At 47.4% G+C, this 21,738-nt stretch overlaps 1 protein-coding gene across 1 annotated transcript in view; it reads left to right on the top strand.

Annotated features, from left to right (window-relative positions):
- The first annotated feature begins 623 nt into the window (after nt 1–623).
- Igsf3 (immunoglobulin superfamily member 3) overlaps nt 624–21,738 on the top strand; it is a 38,105-nt gene continuing 16,990 nt past the window's right edge. Inside the window, exons 1-7 of the mRNA XM_028753020.1 lie at nt 624–648; nt 1,414–1,791; nt 4,060–4,470; nt 9,092–9,481; nt 10,786–10,845; nt 13,144–13,545; nt 17,452–17,856. Coding sequence (XP_028608853.1) covers nt 624–648; nt 1,414–1,791; nt 4,060–4,470; nt 9,092–9,481; nt 10,786–10,845; nt 13,144–13,545; nt 17,452–17,856 — 2,071 coding nt within the window. The remainder of the gene's footprint in view (nt 649–1,413; nt 1,792–4,059; nt 4,471–9,091; nt 9,482–10,785; nt 10,846–13,143; nt 13,546–17,451; nt 17,857–21,738) is intronic.

Genomic DNA, 21,738 nt, shown 5'->3' with positions numbered 1-21,738 from the left:
GCCACACCCAGCTGCTGCCCAGGGAGCAGAGAAATGTCTCGCCCATGTTTGAGTGGCTTAGGGGTAATCAGTGCTGTGTTGATTACTAAATCTGTTTTCTATTGCTGTAACAAAGTACCTAAAGCAGAGTGTTTTATTTTTAAAAAGAGTTGTTTTTTAGCCCATGGCCAAAGGCCAAAGACTGTTGGTTGGTCCTTGTGTTCTGCTTCTGGCGAGGGCCCCCTAGACTGTGTCACAAGAAGGCAGATGGTATCCTGGCAGGAAAAGGTGCCATCTTATGGTGAGGCAGGGATGGAGTAGGAGTATTTGGATATATATATATATATATATGTATATATATATATATATGTTTTTTCACAATAATAACACACCTTTGTGGAAGCTAACTCATCCCGGCTACTAGCATTGACGCCTTCCAGTGTTCCCAGTGACCTCTTGACCTTGCCCTAGGCTCCACCTCTTAAAGGTTCCGTCCCTCTTACCTTACCTCACTCCTCCAAGGCCTCAGCTTCCCGCATATGAACCCTTGTGACGCACACTTAGACCTTGCTCAAAGAAGCATTGCAAATGACATGGGATGAGAAACTTGAATCTCCATATATAATTTTTGCCCTTGCAAGAGGATGCCGTGTAAGGGACATGAGGAGGGTAAGCAGAGGGAGAGGTGACCTTGGAAAGCTGTGTCATACCAGAAGGCAGGGGCTTGGTGGGCCAGTCAGAGCCAAGAGCCCAAGGGCACCGGCCTTGTTTCAGATCTTCCTGCGCACTGTCCCTCTCTGCTTTGTCAACTGGTAGGACTCTGCGTGCCTTCAGACTCCCGTTCCTTCCTTGTAAACTGGCAGCCGTTGCAGGATCTGCTTGCCTCTGTTTCTACAGGGAAAAGGGAGGTGCTCTTTGGGATGAGATGGAAATAAAATGCAGCACCCCTCCTAACCCCCACTCCAATACAAAAACTCAATGGCTTTCTTGGGCCAGCCCTGCTAATCATGGGAGAACCATTTAATTTTAGCCAGATTACAAGGCGTCTGCTTTTATTTGTTCTTGCCTGGATTTGTGCCAAGGACTCAACTTTTCCTGTTCATTTTATTAAAAAGTTTATAAACAGCATTAATAAATAGATATACAGCTGCTGTATAAATGACAGAGAGACCAAATTAAATTCACAAGGGTCAGCATTGAATAAGTAACAGAGCCACGTCCTTGCTCCATCAAATTCCCATATATGCAAATTAGATACAGAGCTTTACTACACTGTTTTAATTAATATTTATAAATCATAGAGTGCCTTGGAAAGGGCCAGTAACCTATTTATACTGCCATCATGTCACACAAATAACAAGCCCTCTGGGGACTGCTGTCTATTTTGCATTCGGTCAGAAAAGTAAGCACGTTGTTGTGTCTGTCTTCCCTTAGGTGTGGTATCAGCACAGCGACAGGTCACCGTCCAGGAAGGACCCTTGTACCGCACAGAGGGCTCCCACATCACCATCTGGTGCAACGTGAGTGGCTACCAGGGTCCCTCTGAGCAGAACTTCCAGTGGTCCATTTACCTGCCCTCTGCTCCCGAGCGTGAAGTACAGATCATTAGCACAGTGGACTCTTCCTTCCCTTACGCCATCTACACCCAACGAGTCCGCAGTGGGAAGATCTACGTGGAGAGAGTCCAGGGGAACTCGGCCTTACTTCACATCACAGACCTGCAAGCCCGGGATGCTGGGGAGTATGAGTGTCACACCCCCAACACTGACGAGCGCTACTTTGGGAGTTACAGTGCCAAGATGAACCTAGTGGGTAAGGAGACTCTGCTTCCACACGGCCAGTGTCAGGCCCAAGTCCCTTCTGTTGTCATGTGCTTTTACTGCATACTAATGTGATTCCCCAGGTATCTTAGAAAACCGCATGAGGGAGCATGAGTGAACATGAATCCTATGTACACTTGTGAACACTAGACAGCTAAGGCTGACACTTGGAAAGTTCTTGTGCAAACATCAAGAACCTCAGCGGTTAAGCAGACCTTTGCTGGTAAAAGGCAAAATGAGCTTATAAAGGCAAGATCCAGGTGTGGTAGCTTCATGCCTTATAATCCCAGCATCCCTGAGGCAGGGGATTGCCCTGTGGCAAGGACATTTGTGGGTGGTAATTTGGAGGTGTGGATTAGAAGGTAAAGTGGGTGAGACCATCAGGAAGAGAGGCAATGCCCCAAATATAAGCAAGGGCAAAACTCCCACCCCTCCAGAGGCCAGTGTGAGGCAACAGTAGACACACAGGGACAGGAGGGTTGTTGGCAGGAGTGCAGTAATGTGTGAGGGGAATCTCAGAAGAGATTCTGGTCAGTTAACCCAGTCAATTCCAGATGCTCAGAGTGGAGAGAGAATGAGAAGAGGATGGGACCATTTTGAGGTGTCACAGGTGATTTTAGTGAACCACACGGGTGGTATGTCAGACAGTGGTAATGGTTCTTTTGAGAACTGAGTGGGGCTCAGAGACAGACAGTAGCTTGTGACTGAAGCTGCCCATGTACAGTTGTGTTCTTTAATTTCCTTGCTGGTAGATAGGAATTTAATAAATGAAAGCTTCTTCAGCAGGCCTACTCTTTGCATAAACAGGCACTAGAATATTTTTGCTTGAAGCATCCATCACTATGCAAAGAGTCTTTCTTTAATGTGAAGTAATCAGCAAACAAGAGTCCCTATTTTGGGATGAAATTCCCTGGACTTCACACCTCAGAAATAGAGCAAAAAAAATAGAAGTTTTGGGGTACAGGGGGAGAGTAGAGCTCCAGGTACCCAGAGCTCCCTAGCTGCATGCAAGAAGCTGTGAACTGCCTATCTCCCATGATGCTCTCTGTATGATGGAGAAGATGAAGCTGGAAGAGTGGGAGGCATTTAGTGTGAACATCTCTGGTCACCTGCTGCCGAGGAGGAAGGACAGACTGCAGCCAGGGTCTTCCGGTTTATACCAAAGTCTGGATCTCTGCTTTTTATTTTCACAATTAAGCAGGGCATGCTGGTGGGTCTTTTGTCAGTAAGGATTGCTGCCTTTGTTTATTTTTTGAGTTTGTAATGAGCCTGCATCCTAGTAAGAGGATGTCAGACCTCAGTCTTGGGATGAGTCCGGCAGAAAAGCAAGCCCTTGTAGTGAGTGCCCTTCTCAGACAGCAGAGTGGGGTAGCAGCATTTAGTCTTCAGAGGGATAAAGGTCAGAATAGAACTGCAGAGGAAGGATACAGAGCAGTGTCTTCATTTGCCTGAGTCTTCTGTGTGCTGTGACTTCCTTCTGCTGTGGGCCACTGTGATGAATTATGCGAAAAGTACAGGGGGCAGGCCTAGGGATTCCCATCTGTAATCCAGCCACTTGGAAGGCTGAGGCTGGAAGATCACAAGATCAAGGCCTTCTTGGGCAAGGTAGTGAGAGCTGTCTCTGAATTAAAGAGATGGGGCTTGGGATTATCACTCAGTGGGTAGAGTACTTGCCTGCCACACATAAATTCTTAGGTTCTAGCCCCAGTACAAGGAGAGTATAAGGATTGATAATGGTATTCTCTATTCCTGCTTCCCAGTATTTTTTTAAATAGCCTTCTAGGGACAGTGCATTGAGGAGGAAAACTGGGAGGTGGGATGGAGAGTCTGTCAAGGGGAAGGGAAAAGGGAAGGGCTGTATAGATACGTCAAGCCAGAAGGCCTAGAGCAATTCCTGAGTCAGAAGTGAGGTTGAGCTATCTCAAAGCAATACAAACCCAGCAAGGAATCTTATTAGATGTCAACAGTTATTCTTACACAGACTTCTCAGGGTGCTCCTCTCAGACATTTTCAAAATAAAATCCATCTTTGCGCTGAGTGTCATTAAAATACCAAGCAGGTGTCTGTGCCGAAAATATTATCTCAGCTACCACAACAGAAGAGTGTATTTAGGTTTGTATGCCTTTTGGGGTTGTGTGTGGCCCTGAATCAGTTGTCAGAGGCTATCCCTGTTGTGGTGTTAGCAGTGGTTTCTGTGTGGAGTGGGTCTCAGATTCTGTAGCATTGTAACCTTCCTCCATGGGAACATTCTATGTTACAGTGATCCCAGATTCTCTGCAGACCACAGCTGTCCCCCAGACTCTGCACAAAGTGGAACAGGACCCTCTGGAGCTCAGCTGCGAAGTGGCCACTGAGACTGTCCAGCACACCCACCTCTCGGTATCCTGGCTGCGACAGAGGGGTGGCGAGAACCCTGTGGAGGTCATTTCCCTGAGCCGAGACTTCATCCTGCACTCCAGCAGTGAATATGCCCAGAGGCAGAGCCTGGGCGAGGTGCGGCTGGACAAGCTGGGGAGAAGCACCTTTCGCCTCACCATCTTCCACCTGCAGCCTTCCGACCAGGGCGAGTTCTACTGCGAGGCTGCGGAGTGGATCCAGGATCCAGATGGCTCTTGGTACGCCATGACCAGGAAGCGCTCTGAGGGTGCCGTGGTCAACGTCCAGCCCACTGGTTAGTGTCTCTCAGCTTCCTGTCTTTTACCTGGTGGGGAGTCAGATACTAGGAGGTCATGTGGACACCTTGTTTGATGACTATAACAATATGGTAGGTTTTGAATGAGGTTAGAGGTGGTTGTAACTTAGGCTGAAGAAAACGGATACACAGACCCAGCTTCCAGTGAGCTGCAGACAGCTGCCCATACTGGCCTCTGATTGTTGTCATGTTTGCTTTATTAGATGGTGTCATATTTTATTTTGAATAAGACATTTTTTGGAAGATAATTTTGTAATTACATTTATGTATATAAAACTTAGTGTACATTTTTTAACCCAGTTTAGTGGTGAGTTCTTTAACCTTTGCCTTTTCCAGCTTGGCAATGTGAGCCACAGACTTAGGACCCAGGACGTTGCCTCCCCAGTGGCGGTGGAACTCATCATATCTGTCATTATAATTGGTCCTAATAGCTTCCACCAGGTTAACCAGAGCACCCTTGTCTTCCTAGTTAACCTGTGTGAAGACAACAGTGGTGCATGTCTTCCTGTGGACCAGGTGACCCATCCTGGCCTTTCCCTTGATGATGCAGTAGGGCACCCCCATCTTTCTGCACAGGGCAGGCAGGAAAACCACCAGTCAATGGGGTCTACATCATGGGCAGTGACCACCAGCTGAGCCTTCTTGTTCTCCACCAAGGTAGTGACTGTATTGACTCCTGCTCAGAGGACAGGTGGTCTCTTAGTTGGAATGTCCCCTTTGCCAGCAGCTTTCTTCTCAGCACGGGCCAGTAGTCTCTGTTTCTTCTCTTGCTTTGTCTCTGGCCTGTACTTGTGGGCAGGCTTGAGCAGCTGAGTAGCTGTTTGCCTGTCCAGGGCCTGGATGGACTGGTTAATGGCAGGAGGTACTCTGAGCCTCTTATAAAGGATGGCTCTTTGCCGCTGCAGCCTGATGTAGCGGGGCCATTTGACGAACCATGTTAGATCTTTTTTGGCCTGAATGTCCTGCCCAATGCCAAAGTTCTTGGACTTTTTCTCAAACAAAGGATTGACCACCTTTTTGACCTCCTGTTTCTTGATGACAGCGGGGACCAGGGCCACCTTCTTCCCCTTGGCCTTCTTTCCTTTGAGCATCTTGCTTGGCTGGAGGAGAGAGCAAATAAGGCATTTTTTAATGAGAAATTTTTGCAGAAAAATTAGGCTGCAGAGATAGCTTAGTGGTCAAAAGCATTTGTTACTTTTGCAGAGGACCCAAGTTCAAGTCCTACCTCCCACAAGGTGGTTGACTACTATTCCTGACTTCAGTACCAGGGTCTCTTGCCCTCTTTTGTTCTCCAAGCACACATGTGATACACACATGCAGGCAAAACACACATAAAATAAAGTGAGTATATTTTTTAAAAAATTTTTTTCAGGGTCTGGAGAGATGGCTCAGTGGTTAAGAGCACTGACAGAGGTCCTGAGTTCAATTCCCAGCAACCACATGGTGGCTCACAGCTATCTGTAATGAGATCTGATGCCCTCTTCTAGTGAGTCTGAAGAGAGCTGCAGTGTGCTCATGTAAATAAAAAAAATAAACAAATCTTTAAAAATATTTTAAAGTGAGTGATTTCACAGGTAATCTTATGACCCTGGGTTCTTATTCCTATTAGCCATGGATGCCACCCAGTTTGATGATGTTTCAATTACAGAGGACGTTTGAGATAATAAACCTTTTCTCTTGGATGCATGAAACAGTGAGCTAAGGAGATGTTAGTATACCATTATTTTTATATTAATATTTCTGCCATTTTTAAACAAGACTTCTAAAATGCTTTAACATATATTGTCATGTCTATGAGGCGAGTCACCATGGCGTCCTCACATTGTGGGGGGAGCAGGCTGAATGCAGGGTGCCCTGTGGTGTGACCTCAGAGTATGTGCCATGAGTGTGGAGTATGCAGTCCTGCTGTGGACACTTTATCAAGGGAAGACCTGGGTGTGTCTCCTGAGGGGGGAAGGATAGTGTGCTTAGAGCTGAGATAGCGGTGGTTGTTACAGACAGTGTTAATCCCAATCCAGGGTTTCTACCCTGCCTTGATCATTTAGTTTGGAGGCCTAGCACACTGCAGTCCCCACAGCTTCTCTTGGTGTCTCCTGTGACTCTATGTCTTTCCCTGGTTCTTGTGCCTACAAATCTCCAGTTTTGAGCTGACTGCAGTTGTTGATACATTGGCTGAGCTGGGCCAGGTTCTCAGGCTAAGCTGTGGGTCTGGCTTTAGTTGGAGGGTAGTCATAATATGGTTACTGAGATGGCTGCTGGATGACATTTTCTCTTCTCTCTGATGAGAGAAGCTTTTATGTTACAGGTGGTAGTTCTGTCAGAATCTGTCTCTTGTCCTCCTTGTCCTTGTCCTTGTCCTTGTTGCCTTGGATTGTACATGGTACTCTGACATTTGAGACAATGTTTCAGATTCACCAAATAGTAAACTTTCTGACACACCCCTGAAGTCCCTGTTCAGAGATTCCTAGGGCAGGGCTGGGAAGCTGTGTCTGAAGTATTCCCAGGTCTTTCTTCAACTGTCTACATTTTGTCTAGCACAGGTCTGGAGGGGGCAGGGCTTATAGGATCCTCTGGACCCCTAATGGATGTGAGTGCAAAAGAAGGTTGGATTCTTGGTGAGAGGGCACACTTGATCCACACTTAGGACTCGGAGCTCTTACTGGCTTCTGAATCTTCTAATATTAAGAAATTTACCCAAGAGGCTTTAGTTCCTGTTTATCGTTTTCCTTTCTGGTTGGTTTTAAGATCAATGTCAAAAAAGTCTGGGTCTAATTTCCAGTCTTAATGCCTTTAAATTAGGTTGCATCAGCTAATCTTCCTTATTTTAATCTTACCAATTTGGAATTAGGACATTTGAATTTGCCCTGTAAATGTATCCAGACCAAGCCAAGAAAGGAAAATTTTAATGGAAAAAAAAAATGTTGGTAACTTCACTGTGTGTTCCAGTTCAGACTGAGGAGTTGCAACTCCTCCTTCGAGTCTGTTTCTTCATGTTTATTTTAATAGACATTAGTCTTTACAGCACTGAAGGTGTCGTGTGAGGTATTCGGGGATGCCAAGATGCATGACATCGCTCTGTGCACTTAAGGTGCTAAGTGCTGTGTGAATACTGAAGGCTGGTTTTGCTCTATGTTTTCTCTGGATAAGATGACTATTACAGCAGATCTAGGAATTCTAGTTCCTCAGATGATTTGATCGTGTCAAGGTTGAGCAGACAGCTGCAGGAAGTGGGGAAGGGCATGGGCCATTCAGCAGCTGGCAGGCAGAAGAAAGTCATGTGACTGGATGATGAGCTCTAGGTTGAGCAGTAGAGAAAGAAGGGCACTTGCAGCTGTGAGCTGTGGGGTAGAACATGGGCTGGACTCTGTGGACCAGGAGTTGTCAAGCCAGTCTTCTTGGAGGTTTAGGAGGTCTGTGGGGTTGTGCCTGAGAGGTGCACGTGGGTGAGTGCACTTGCTCACATGCATGTGAGGACCAGTGGGAAGAGGGCAAGAACCTGTGTGCTCTTCTCTTGCTTCAGCCAGATATTTGCCCTATTGAGCAGTGAAAGTTTTACATGAAGTAAAGGAGGCCCCCTCTCCTTACACCTCCTGATGAACTTTCAATATGCACACTGTGGGGAATAGAGATTTTTAGTCAGGGATTAACCACTTGGTTGGGTAATTTAGGAGGAAGAGCTCAGAGATGTGGAGGAAGGGGACATGTGGAAGTCGGTAAGACAGGTTGGGTGTGAAGTCAAGAGACAGGATTATGAAGAACTCATTTGGCCAAGCTGTGGTGGTGACCCAAGGTGATGGAGGAAGCCAGCTGTTTGGAAGTCATCTGTGATTCCCTGACCCCTTGCTGAGAGGGCTTTGATCTGTCAGGAAGTTTGGGTAATATAGGGAGGAGCTAGTCACTGGCAAGAAAAGATGTCTGGCTCAAGAGACTGGCCTGTGAGGGATAGAGGAGATAAAGAAAAGACACGTAGAAGTTGAACTGGATTGGAGTGGAGAAGTGTGTAATTGGCTCACATGATCCATTTCCACAGGACAAGAGTACTTTCACGTGCTTGAAGTGTGGGAGGGATGGGTTGGGGATGGCAGAGGCATGAATCAAAAGGTGATAGTGATAGTCTTGAAATGCCACTGAGGGAGGGCTGTTGTGGTTGAGGCTGATGAATCTCTAGAAAAGTTCACACACCACTGTGATGTGATTTTCCTCTCCATATTCTCTACAAGAAACATAGTTAGAAGTGGAAGGAGTTAGGAGCTGGAGCCTCCTACAGTAAGGAGAGATGAGGCCAGTCTCTTCCTCCCAGTCTTAATTCCTCTTCCTGTCCCTCATTTCCACTGTGAGTGCCTCTTGACAGAGCCCTGTTGGTCTAAGTGTGAATGCTAAGCAAAAATAGACTGCCTAGATTTGTCTGGTATTCTGGTATTTAATGAGTTTGCTCGGCCTCAGATATCCTTGGCTAGAGTTGGATTTTTTCTCAAGATGAATACTGAGTCTTCTCTGTAGTTAGTGTCATGAAGGTCAGGGGAATAGGATTTTCTGAAGCAGTTTGGTAGGCTGCAGCTCTTATTTACCCAGAATGCATCTGGTTTGTTTGTGTTCCCAGACAAAGAGTTCACCGTACGTCTGGAAACAGATAAGAGGCTGCACACGGTGGGTGAGCCGGTGGAGTTCAGATGTATCCTAGAGGCTCAGAACATTCCTGACCGGTACTTTGCCGTCTCCTGGGCCTTCAACAGCTCACTCATTGCCACCATGGGGCCTAATGCTGTGCCAGTCCTCAACAGTGAATTTGCCCACCGTGAAGCCAAGGGACAGCTTAAGGTGGCCAAAGAGAGTGACGGTGTCTTTGTGCTGAAGATATACCACCTTCGCCAGGAAGATAGTGGCAAATACAACTGCCGGGTGACTGAGCGAGAGAAGACTGTCACTGGAGAGTTCATCGACAAGGAAAGCAAGCGGCCCAAGAACATCCCCATCGTCGTGCTCCCTCTCAGTAAGTAGAAGCGCCTCTTACTGATTTCTGGTGCAGTGACTAGTGACATCATGGAGAAGTGGGAGAGAGAATGGGTATAGGGAAAAGGGACAGAATATGGGGTAAAGCTGACCAGAGAGGGGGCCTCTCCACCCCTCCAACCCCAGGTCTACAGAGCAGCAGGGGCATGTCTTGGGCTGGAGATGGTATCCACACACTTGAGTTCAAGCACCTTGGTGTAAAACACCAGCCTTGTCAGCTCAGTTAGAAGTAAGACCAGGAAGTCATTTTCACCTTTGGGGGAATTAAATCCCAGAAGTGGGCAGAGGCCTGCCTTGAAATCTTACTTAAGGAGAGCTCATCTCTTATGGGAGGATTTGGACATCATCAACTGTATTATTAAGAAGGCTTTGCCATCTGGGTTCTTCCAGGTATCAGTGTGGGCATTTCCCTAATTGTCTCTTCTGTACTGAAATTGCAGTGTTAAAAGTCAGTGGGCGTGCACAGCGTTAGGTTCATCCTAGCGGGCACATACAGCAGTCAGTGGGTGGGCGCTCTGTCTTCCTGGGATGTGCTTGGACAGCTTGGACCTCTCAAGGCTGTTCCAGGGACTCTGCCTCCGTGTACGCTGCAGTGTCTGGATGGGTGGTACCCTCCTTTGGGAACGCCAGAGATGAACAGTGTGTATGCATGCCGTGTTTAAATATCCATAGTGTCAAGATGCTCTTATTAATCTCCTTTCTCTCACAGTTCTGTTTTTAGCAGAAAGTTAATCAAAACTTACAATGCTCTGATTTTAAACAAGATGGTCCAGTTTAGGAACTAACCTTTAACCTTTTCTTAGCTCCCAGGACTGTTCCCCCTCTCAGCCTTCTCATGGTTTCTTTACATTTTTATTTACACATTTATGTATTTGAAATGTTTCTCTGCTGTACGAAGTCTAAAATGTTTTCTATCATGCTTATTATATTTTGAACGAACACACACACACACACACACACACACACACACACACACACGAGTAACCTTGAACTCTTTCTTGTGCTTTCCTCGCAATGCATGGTGCTTTGCATAGAGTAGGTGCTTGCTAAATATCTGTATAGTTGAAACTATCGGATTGAATGCCCACACTCCTTATACTATTTTCCCGTGCCTGCCGTAATCACAGACTCTGTACTTTGAAACTAATTCCTCATTGTTTTGTAAGGGATGGCATGAGGGGCAGCCACACTGTTTGCTTCCTGTATCTTTTGTACTAAAAGATTTCCCCCAGCCCTTCCGAGAACTTGTTTGATGATCTGTGGCCTGCTATATTGCTTTTCCAGCAGATAACTGGGTAGTTAAAGTCCCCCAGCAGCACCAGATCCTGCCCCAAGGCCACTTGGGTAAGTCTACTGAAGAACAACAATCAATGGTAATGGTGATAACACCCTGGATTTTAATGGCACCTTTCCTCCTAAGAACCAAAAGTGCTTCTGCATATATGATCTCTCTGCTCCCAATCCTGCAATCCTGTACACGCCAGTGTAACATCCATCTTGTGAATGGAGACGTCAGAGCACACGCAAGGAAGTGTCTGATCCGGTTTTTCAGTTTGTGGTTGAGCTTGCAATTGCATTAGGAACATTCGCTCTAACTCCAAACCCGCTGCTCTGCGCTTAGCCTGTACCCCGCCAGCAGCCTCCTGATTGGATTTCATTTGTGAACACACACTCAGATTTTCATTAGTTCTGTCCTAGTCTTCATTCAGTCTGGAGGATATTAACTTGTAAGCTACCTTTCTATAAGCCTGGGAACCTGTGTAAATAGTTACAGTGAGCTACACAGCACCAGATCTGTGTTGTCCATGCTTTGGCTTCCAGAGGGCTTCTCTTCTATCTAGGTTTTCCAGGCTTTCTCTAAATAACCATCTAGGATGTCCATAAGAGTCTGCTGGGGTGACAGGAGGGCACATGACTGATGCCTTGCAGGCCATTCTTCTGTATAAGACAGACAGAAAAGTTTTCTTCCTTGATGCTGAAATTGCCTTCTGTGTCTCTGACCCGGAGGTGAAAACAGTGAGGAAGAGTATTGAGTCTGAAGGGGAGCGCAGACCGGGCTCAGCGGGAGAGTGTCTGCAGAGCATTCTGGAAGCCTTCAGTTCCGCCCTCAGTGCTGCTCCGCCTTCGTCAGGTCCCCTCTGTGTCAGAACCCTAAGGAGGCACAAGCAGGATCTTAACTTTGCACATGATAAATTGAGGCCCGGCTAGTAAGAAAACCAAACTTCCGAAGTCAGGAGGCAGTACAGCCAAGCCCCAAACCATTTCTGCCATGGGCAATGGCTCTATAGAGCCTTGTTCTGGGAAGGCTGCCCTGAAGCTCACTGTTCACACCTTGTCCAGATCCCCTTCCTGTGAAACAAGCACAGCATACTCTCTTTGGCAAAGGCTAGGTGCTGAGGCCCTGTGCTCATCCTTCCTGTTTCTGCCTCTGGGGAAAATTAAGGGGGAGAAGAATAAAGTAGATCCAAATGCTGCAGTAATCGGGTACGCTTCTCTATCTGGGGTTTGACTTAATCAATTGTGAATGGTGCCTAGAAAATTGGATCCAAATTGATTATGACACTATGTATTGTGTTAATTCTTACGAGCTTGTTGAACTCAATATAGGTAATTATACAGAATAACATATGCATAATTAAGAAAGTGTTAGCCATGCTGTTTATGAAAGCAGAAATATCCCTAAGTATGGTAAAATCAATCATGACTGTGGGTACCACATTTTAAAAACATACTGTGTGCTGCACAATCTGTATGCATTGTCTCGTTTGCTGTTTAATCTTTTGTGGGTTAAAAATAGCATCCTACAGAAGAAAAAGCTGAGGCTTGTAGAGTTTAAATCATCCCCTCAACTGAGATCAGCTATCCGAAGGCGTGGCAAAGGCTAGACTGAGCTGGGGAGGGAGTGGAGGTCTTCTCCCACCTCTGCTTGGCAGACTGTCAGGGCAGAGAGCAGAGGTGCCCCAGGCTGAGCGGTCGGTCTCACAGGAGAGCAGTAGATGGTGAGCCACTGGCCATGGCTCAGTCTTATCTGTTAACGAAAGCATGAAGCTTTGCTCTCCTCCACGCACTCTGCGAGTCGAGACCATCTGTGCCCCATTTTCCACACATGCCATCTTCCAACTACTTCCTGACTTTTTTTCTACTTCCTAATATTTCCCTGAAGGTTTCAAATGGCACACTAAGGATGTGTATAGCTTTTGTTTGACTCTTGTAGCTTCAAGTGGTAGAAGATTGAGGTGCAGTTGGATTTGGGAGTTCCTCACGCTGAAACTCCAAGCTGGAAGCCCTGAGCTGCAGCTGAGCAGATCACCCATAAATAACATTGTGTCATAAACACCACGTCATTGTAGCATATTCCCCAGGTTCTGATTTACTTTTCGGTCTTAGTACCTCACTCTCCCAATCCACTGCACAAAGCAAAGGGCATTCTAGGCTAGCTCTAGGGAGCAGTGCCCAGTTCGAACCAGCCAACCCTTACAACAGCAAGTTGTGTTTCAAAACAAATCAGAGTGCTTTGAGTCCTTTGAGCTTCACTGTCAGAATCATGGGATTCGGTTTGGCACCCTTCTTCCTGCGTCATCCGTGAGGAGGGCGCACATGGAGACTGTAAACCCCCAGTGTGGCACTCTCTCTTCTCCCCAGAAAGCAGCATGTCCGTGGAGGTGGCCAGCAATGCCAGCGTCATCCTGGAGGGTGAGGACCTGCACTTCTCCTGTACTGTCCGCACAGTGGGCAGGTTGCAGGCCCGCTTCTCTGTCATCTGGCAGCTTGTGGATAGGCAGAATCGCCGCAGCAATGTCATGTGGCTGGACCGGGATGGCACCGTGCAGCCGGGCTCATCATACTGGGAGCGCAGCAGCTTCGGAGGCATCCAGATGGAGCAGGTGCAGCCCAACTCCTTCAGCCTGGGTATCTTCAACAGCAGAAAGGAAGATGAGGGCCAGTACGAGTGCCATGTGACGGAGTGGGTACGGGCTGTGGACGGGGAGTGGCAGATTGTGGGAGAGCGCCGTGCCAGTACCCTGGTCTCCATCACAGCCCTTGGTGAGTGAGCCATAGAACCATGGCAGATGCGTTCTTGTCAGACTCCTTTCTATCTTACCAGTGTTCTGGCTGGAGGATCTGGGGAGACGTCAGTGGCTTAAGTGCATACTGGGCGAGCATGAGGATCTGGACACGAGGGTCACAGGACCCAAGTAAGATGTTGAGTAGGCTCGGCATCATGCCTACAATTCCAGCCTCAGAGGCAGACATGGTGTCTTTAGAGCAAGCTAGCTATCAGGACTGGCCACACCAGTGAGCTCTGGGTTTGATTGAGAGACCCTGCTGAAGCAAATAAGGTAGAAGAATAACGGCTCCTGAGGATAATCTGGGGCCTATGCATGCATATAATATGCACATGCAAACATACAGATACAAACATGCCCATTTGCCCAACACACACACACACACACACACACACACACACACAGAGAGAGAGAGAGAGAGAGAGAGAGAGAGAGAGAGAGAGAGAGAGACACGGCAAAAAAGGCAAACACATTCTGATGGGAGATAATGGTATGAAGGGACTCTGTGGTAGTATGCGCAGGGTTCAGGGAACTAAGCAGACGGTGGGGCATGGGGTAGGGCTGTTACCACCCTTGGGTCGGGGGCGGGTGTGTCAAGATTCTAGACAGATTGGTGCCACCAACCAGCAGGAGCATGGCTGAGGCGAAATTGACCTGGAAGAGGGGACTGACTGGGAAGAGTGACAAGTCTCTCCTGTTCACAGGGTATCTTACCCAGCTGCTCACAGCCTCACCTCACCCCCCCAAAGTGTGGCTGAACAGGATGGAGATCTCATTGCCAATGATACAGCATTTGGCCCACGCCTGCCCCGAGTCTTAGCACTCAGCTTGGTTGTTCCGTTTAGGCCTGTTTTTATCTCCTTCTCCGTAAAGCCCCCACTTAAGAAAAACATTTCCTCATTTGCCAGGGAGTGAAGATACCTTGAGGTTTGCTAAAACCAAGTAATGTTAGATTTGCTTCTCACAGTCTATCCAAAGAGGTTTCCACTCCTGTTATCTGCCAGATGCAATCAGTCTATTACATTTTAAAAGACTGGCCTGCTACTTTGCTGGGAAGATAACTTATTATGTCAGGCCTTCTATTTGTCAGAAAGCTTTGTCAGTCTCCATTCACCCAGACTATGTCACCACCTTCCCTCAGGTAGGGCTGGTGGTGCTGTCACATACCTAATAAACATGGCAACCCCGGGTAGATCTGCCCAAGTCCTCATCCATGTTCTCCCTTCTGAGATTGGGATTGCATTTGCTTAATTCTGAACTGTCTGTTTTCAATTGCATGGTGATAAAAACATTATCCATGTGCCGTTTAACCCCTCCTCCCCCATGCTGGAGCTTCCCTCCGTGTGCTGTTTAACCACTCCCTCCCCCCATGCTGGGGCTTCCCTCTGGCTACTTCACAAAGGGGGAAGTCACATGCCACTGTTATAGGAATTCTTGAGGTTTTCAGGGTAACAAGGTGTCTCCCCAAGCAAGGCATGCAGTAAAAAAGAAAAACAAACATGCAAACAGTAAGAAAACAATAAGCAGCTCCAGAATGCTCCTGGCATTGTTATGGCACCCATTTGGTTAGACCGGCTTGCTGTCTAGGACTTGGGATGGACACAGCGTCATTTAAACCCAGACATAGCTTCTGTATCCTCCCCCACGTCATTGCGATGATATCTGCTTCCTGAAAGCTTTGTACCAAAGAAGGGCTTGCCTTCTGCAGTCATTAGGCAGCTTGGATTCTTGTTTCTAGAAACTCCCTCCAGTGTTGATCATAGTCCCTGTGCTTGGCACTGCTGTGAACCCAGGCAGGGGAGCTTGGGAGATGGCTCTGGGATCCGATGCATATGGTTTTTCCCCATCCTGGGAGGTTAGGGGTATCCAGGGAAGTGTGATTCGGGGTTGTTTCCCTGGAAGTAATTTTACGGTTTCAGGTTATCTGTCCTAGGAGTATTCTTAAATTCACCGCATGTCTGGCAGCTCCCACAGCCAGGCTGTGCTGAGTAGCACTCCCTGGGATCCTAAAGCCAGCTCTGCTCCCCTGTCCCCATCTCAATTGCCTCTGGAACTAGAAGCAGGGTTGTCTCACTAGTCCTAGCCTTTTGTCTAAAGTAAGCAGTGAACTCATGAATTTCTGGATTGCTTCTGTTAGGTATGGCTCCCCTCAGTGGTATGTGGATGAACTAATAGGCCACAGACCACTGTGATGGTGGCGAGATACCTTGGCTGAGTGCCCTCTGGTCTATGTCCACTTCCTATGTAAAGTCAGGAATATCCAGTGCAGGACCTATCCCTGCCGCCCCTCATCTGTACCCGTGGCATGTGTACCACACACTACTGGCCATCGTAGCCACACATCGTAGCTCCCTCTTCATTTTTAAAATTGAAGATCCAGAGAGTTCAGCAAAATTTGCCAGCTTATTCTCTAATAATTCTCCAGGGAAATCCAGAAGATTCTGTGCCTTGTGTTTTTCCTGTAGAGTTTAAAGTATTTTGTTCCCTTTGTTTCTTAAATAAACTACATATTTTCTAGACCATATATGATGTACCACACACTCATTTAACCTTCACAAGAAGCCTTTACAGAAAGGAAAACATAGGCAGAGTGGACGTAGAACATTTGCTTATTTAATACAGTGTTTTTCAACCTGTGAATCACGACTCCCACAGGGGTCACATATCAGATATCCTGGGTGTCAGATAGTTACATTGTGTTTTATAACAGTAGCAAAATTACAGTTATGAAGTAGCAACAAAATAATTTTATGGTTGGGAACACCACAACATGAGGAACTGTATTAAGGGGTTGCCACATTAAGAAGGTTGAGAACCACTGGCTTAGTGTCACAGAGCGAGAAGGTGTCTTGAGAAGAAGGTGACAGCTGTGGAGTTGATGCCTTTAACCAGACTGATGGTTCCCCTGGGAAAAGCAGCCCCAGGCGGGTCCTAGAGTAGGGTGCACATAGATAGGTCTGAAGCCTGACTCTACCATTTGCTATACTTAATACCAGGCAGTTTACCTGTCTTCTCTGTACCCTGCAAAAGGGATAACAAGCCTCCTGACCTACAAGCGTTGATTTGGTAAGAGGGGATGAAAGCGGAGCCTCTAACACTAGGTTTGACATGTAGCATTCGTATGTACTGGCCACCATTACTTTTATGATCATAGCCAATGTGCTCATCCACACTGAAGGAGCTATGAACAGAGGTCAGGATGCTTCCCAGCCTGGAAGGAATATTCTCACTGAGACTTCAGGGCTTTGAATTTAGGGGTAATGCCACACCCCACCTCAGGTATCCATCCACTAAAGACTAGACTTCCCTGCTGTATGTACCTTAAAACCTATCTGAACCTAAATTTCATTGGGGAATTAGAGGAGAGGCTGACAGCGTTCCTCACCTGCCTATTTCAGGATGCCATGCCCTAGAAGACCAGGGACAGGTATTTGAGTGTTGGGTACATGCAGTGAAGGTAATTGACTTTGAAACTTTCTCTCTCTCTCTCTCTCTCTCTCTCTCTCTCTCTCTCTCTCTCTCTCTCTTTCTCTCTCTCTCTCTTTTGCACAGAATTCTGAGATTGTTAGGAAAGATTCTGGCTATGTGGTATGAGTCATTGAGAGAGAGGGTTCTGGTGTCTTACCCTATCTCAGGTCACACTGGGAAGGGGTGGGGCTGGGTTATTCAGAGGGACAGCCTGGACCCAGTTTGTGTGAAGTCTTAGGAACTGTTGAGTTGGGCCCCAACACACTATCCAAAGTAATAGCTTATTTGTGACAAGCAGGCTTAAGAACTTGCCAACCTCTGACTGCTGGGTTTGCCAGTAGACCCATATTTGATAGCACACTGCCCCGGAAAAGCCAGATGCGGTCTCTGGTTCATGTCTCTGCTCTCCCTACAGAAACGGGCTTTGCGGTCACAGCTATCTCCCGGACACCAGGGGTTACCTACAGTGACTCCTTTGACTTGCAGTGCATCATCAAACCCCACTACCCAGCCAGAGTCCCCGTGTCTGTAACATGGAGGTTCCAGCCAGTGGGCACAGTGGAGTTCCATGACCTGGTGACCTTCACACGGGACGGAGGGGTTCAGTGGGGGGACAGGTCATCTACCTTCCGAACTCGGACAGCCATTGAGAAGGCCGAGTCCAGCAACAATGTCCGCCTGAGCATCAGCCGGGCCAGTGACACGGAGGCAGGCAAGTACCAGTGTGTGGCGGAGCTGTGGCGGAGGAACTACAACAATACCTGGACACGGCTGGCGGAGAGGACCTCCAACCTGCTGGAGATCCGGGTGCTGCAGCCAGGTGGGTGCTCAGACTCCAGGGCCTCTCTACTGTAGGGCCCATGTGTGTCTGCACAGCGCGGTGAGACACACGGGTGTGTGCTTATGTGATATGGTAGGCCTGTGAGCATGCATGCTTATGTAATGGGAGACAGGGTGTGTTCTTAAATGACACAGAGAGAGACACAAAGATGTCTGCTTATGTGATCTAATCAGACCCAGGGATGCGTGTTCATATGACACAGTGAAGCATACAAGGACACATGCTTATGTGATATGAGACATGAAGATGTGTGTCCATGTGACACGAGATACAAGTGCTTGTTCTTACTGACACAGTATAATATGAGGGCATGTTCTTCCGTGTCTGCTTATGGAGCGTGGTAAGACATGAAGGGTATATGCTTGCATGACTGGAAGATGTAAGGAGAGAAAGAAAAATAGATTCTGAGCCCTGACCCAGCCACTGTTTCCCAACTCAGAGAAATTCAAATCCCCTGCAACCCCTTTGCTTGGTAGACAGTTCATGTCTTACTGCCTGTGTTTTCTCCCTGCTTGGATATTCTCCTATCCTTATTTTGCATTCCAGAGTAGATGGAGGACACTAGGCGGGGGACATTCATAAACACTCTAGCATATGACCCCCTAAGAACAGGACACTGTCCTACCCAACCACAACACTGTTGTCACGCCTGGAAATTCAGCATCTACCGATAGTCTCATTACCCACAATCCCTCATTTGTCCTAGCAGTTTTCGACTCCAGTGTGCACCCCCACACACCATCAGCAACTCCAAGGAAAGACTTCAGTTAGAGATCACACAGCACTTTGAGTTGTACCGTCCCTTTATACCCTTTTAATCTAGAACAGTCCCTAGCCGCCCCCCTGTGTGTGTGTGTGTGTGTGTGTGCGTATGTGTGTGTGTGTGTATGTGTGGTGTGTGTGTGAACACATTGATATGAAAACATGAGTGGGCCACTCCAACCTTTAAACCGTCTCTTAATCCTGGCAGTAACGAGGTTTCCTTGTTTAGATAAAGGAACTCAGAGAAGGAAGGACAAACAGTGCTGTTTGTTGAAGCTTCTTTGGCCCCCATGGGCAAGATCAGCCATTTGATTAGAATTCACATTCCCTGGAAGAATTAAAGGATAGCCTTAGGTCATGAGGCTGGTCTTTGGAGGATCCATGGGGTCAGTCTTTTCTTTCCTCAGATCCTATCATACGGGCTGAGTTTGAATTCCTTTCTCCTGTGGAAGCCCAGTGGCCAAGAAGGTGCTAATTTGGGGAATCGTCTGCAGCAGACGTTCCTTCAGACACCTTCATCAGGGTTTTCTACTGGCTTGAGGAGTAACTTGGATTTTTCTGTCTGTCCTAGTGGCTGGCTATGTTGGAAGCTGATGGAGCAGAGAGCCCAGCCTTGGGTCCTGCACCCCTTTGGTTGCTCAGGCCATGCCCAGTATAGAAAAAGCACCTACACAGCCAGTGGTGGTGATTAAACCTTACAGGGAATGTTTTTGTTTTGTTTTTGTTCTTGTTTCTGACCCATCCACTTTGCAAAGATGCTTTGAGCACCCTTCTCCCGTACTAACTGCTATGATTAGTGCCCAGCCTGGTCACTTCTGAGGGCCACAGACAGGGAAGTTTCCAGCAGTGTCTGAGTTCATCCTTCCCTTTGGCTGACCTTGTCACAGAGGCCTCTTCTGTACCACATTTGGAACAAATGGGATTTATAAATGTTGAGACTCTTATCTGGCCAATTAGAGCTGAATTGGGCCAACAGGATACTGGAGAAGAGGCTGTTCTTAAGTGGGTGTTCGGGTTAATGGGGGGTTAAGCGGAGACCCCAGTTGATGTCAGCACTTGGGGACGATGCGGCTCCTGCTGGCTGCCTTATGGAGTCGATCCTCAGGATGGTAACTGTGCATTTCTATTGTCTTGTCTGTCACTGAAGGTTCTGAGCAGCAGTACCTGTCACATGGTTTTACAGCTGGAAAAGGTAGCAGAGACCGTGACCCCTAGACCTTGCTTGTCATTGCCCTGCTGAGTAAGCTCCTACTGCTTGCTTGTTTCTGTTACTACTTGGAATCTAAGATTGAAGCCCTGAAGCACAGCTAGTTCATTAAGGTGCTCCTTGTTTGGATTCTGATTCAGATTTATGATGACACTTTTGGGCACTGTGAGCCTTGACAAAGGTTAGTTAAGTGGCAGAGCCCAGCCCGAGGTTAGAGCCCAGATTCCTTTGATTCCACCTCTGCCCTTGCCCTCATCTAATTGGCTTTCATACTGCAGAGTTAGGACCATCTTCCTGTCTCATGCTCATGGGATGAAGGGGTCTGGGGAGAGGCAGGTCCCACTTTGCAAACTTGGACTGCCATTGAGAAGGCTGAATCCAGCAAAACAGCATCTGCCTGAGCGTACCCTGGCTCTGAGACTATTTGGGGTTTCACTGGGAAGTGAGTGCAAGTAGTGGTTAGCACTGGGGACTTTTGAGCATCTGCCACTGTCTTCAGGAGGCTGCTGGGCCTGCTTGCAAATGATCATCACACCGGAGCTTGTTGGTTGTTGACTGTCTCTCACTGAAGGAGGGGAGGGATCAGGAAGGGTCCTGACCCCCTTACCTGAGTATCCCGACACCCCCCCCCCCCAACTAGTTGTATTGCAGTTGTGCATTAATTATAAGTGGTCCATGGACAGGGTAGAGTATATGTGGCCAAAAGACTTAGGAGAGTGGACTCCATTTACACAGCTGTGGTAAACCCACCATCCCTGCTAGCAGCATATCTTCCCGTGTGGCTGCTCTAAAGTCATGCTCCTGCTATTGACCCCTTGCTGATTGTTCTGTCAGTAAGCTGAATAAATTCATTGGTTCTCCCAGGCAAACTTCGGTAGAACTGAATTATGGTTTGTTATTGGGACCTTAAGGAAGTGAGATGTTACATTGTACTTCCTATGGGAAGAGTCCTGGCAGTAGCCGCAACACAGCCTGCTCTTATAGATGGCCAGTAACACATGACCTGGCCCCTTAGAAACTGGGAAGAGCAAAGTAAAAGCTGTATGACTCCCAGCACGGCTGAGGTACGAGGGAGAGCACACTCCCTAAGTGTTACTGTCTTGTACTAATTATTTATGCACTGATAACTGAATATTTTCCAAAAAGCTTTCTCTAAAATGCACGGGCTAGTATAGGTGTTTTTGTCTGGGGGAAGAGAGACTGAGTGCTGGAGGCAGTATGGGTTCTTGGCCTGTGTTATTTCCCTGGGTCTTTGCAGTAACCCCAAGTAGAAGAAGGAATGTAGCTTCCATCTGTGAATAGTCAAACAGTGCCCCCCAACTCTACCCCCCTCAGCACTGAGTGGGACACTAGAATTCGAACCCAGGCATGCTTTAAGGAAAAGTGCTGGTAGTGGAGAGACTTTGCCCATTTTTTTTTTTTTGAAACCATGTAATCTCATCTGATTCCTTCTGCATTCGACCCATGACATCCTTTATGGAACATATTTTTCCTTGCAGATCTCTGGTGTGCCAGAACCTTGGCTGTGGTCAGATTTAAAATAACGGTAGCAATGGGTGACTGTCTGCATTGTGAACGCCCTACTTCTGATAACTTGATTCTTCCTTAATCCATGCAAGGTCAATGGGTGTGTGGGTGCCTGACACAGCTTACAGATGAGGGCTCTGCCACCCAGGGTGAATAAGTCGTCTGGTGATTCATGATGAGTGGCAGAGCCAAGATTCAAGTCTAAACAGGCAGTCTGGCCCCAGAGCTAAATTTTTAATTTTATTATATGCTTTGTAGACAATAAGCCAAAGTTTTACTGACTTGTGCTTTCTTCTCCCCCTGGCAACCTATGGTACAGTGTGTGTGTGTGTGTGTGTGTGTGTGTGTGTGTGTGTGTGTGTGTG

The sequence above is a fragment of the Grammomys surdaster genome, unplaced genomic scaffold, assembly GCF_004785775.1.
Source record: "Grammomys surdaster isolate TR1022 unplaced genomic scaffold, NIH_TR_1.0 125941, whole genome shotgun sequence".
Taxonomy (NCBI): domain Eukaryota; kingdom Metazoa; phylum Chordata; class Mammalia; order Rodentia; family Muridae; genus Grammomys; species Grammomys surdaster.
The sequence above is the reverse complement of the archived record's forward strand: the minus strand, read 5'-3'. Positions and strand labels throughout refer to the sequence as shown.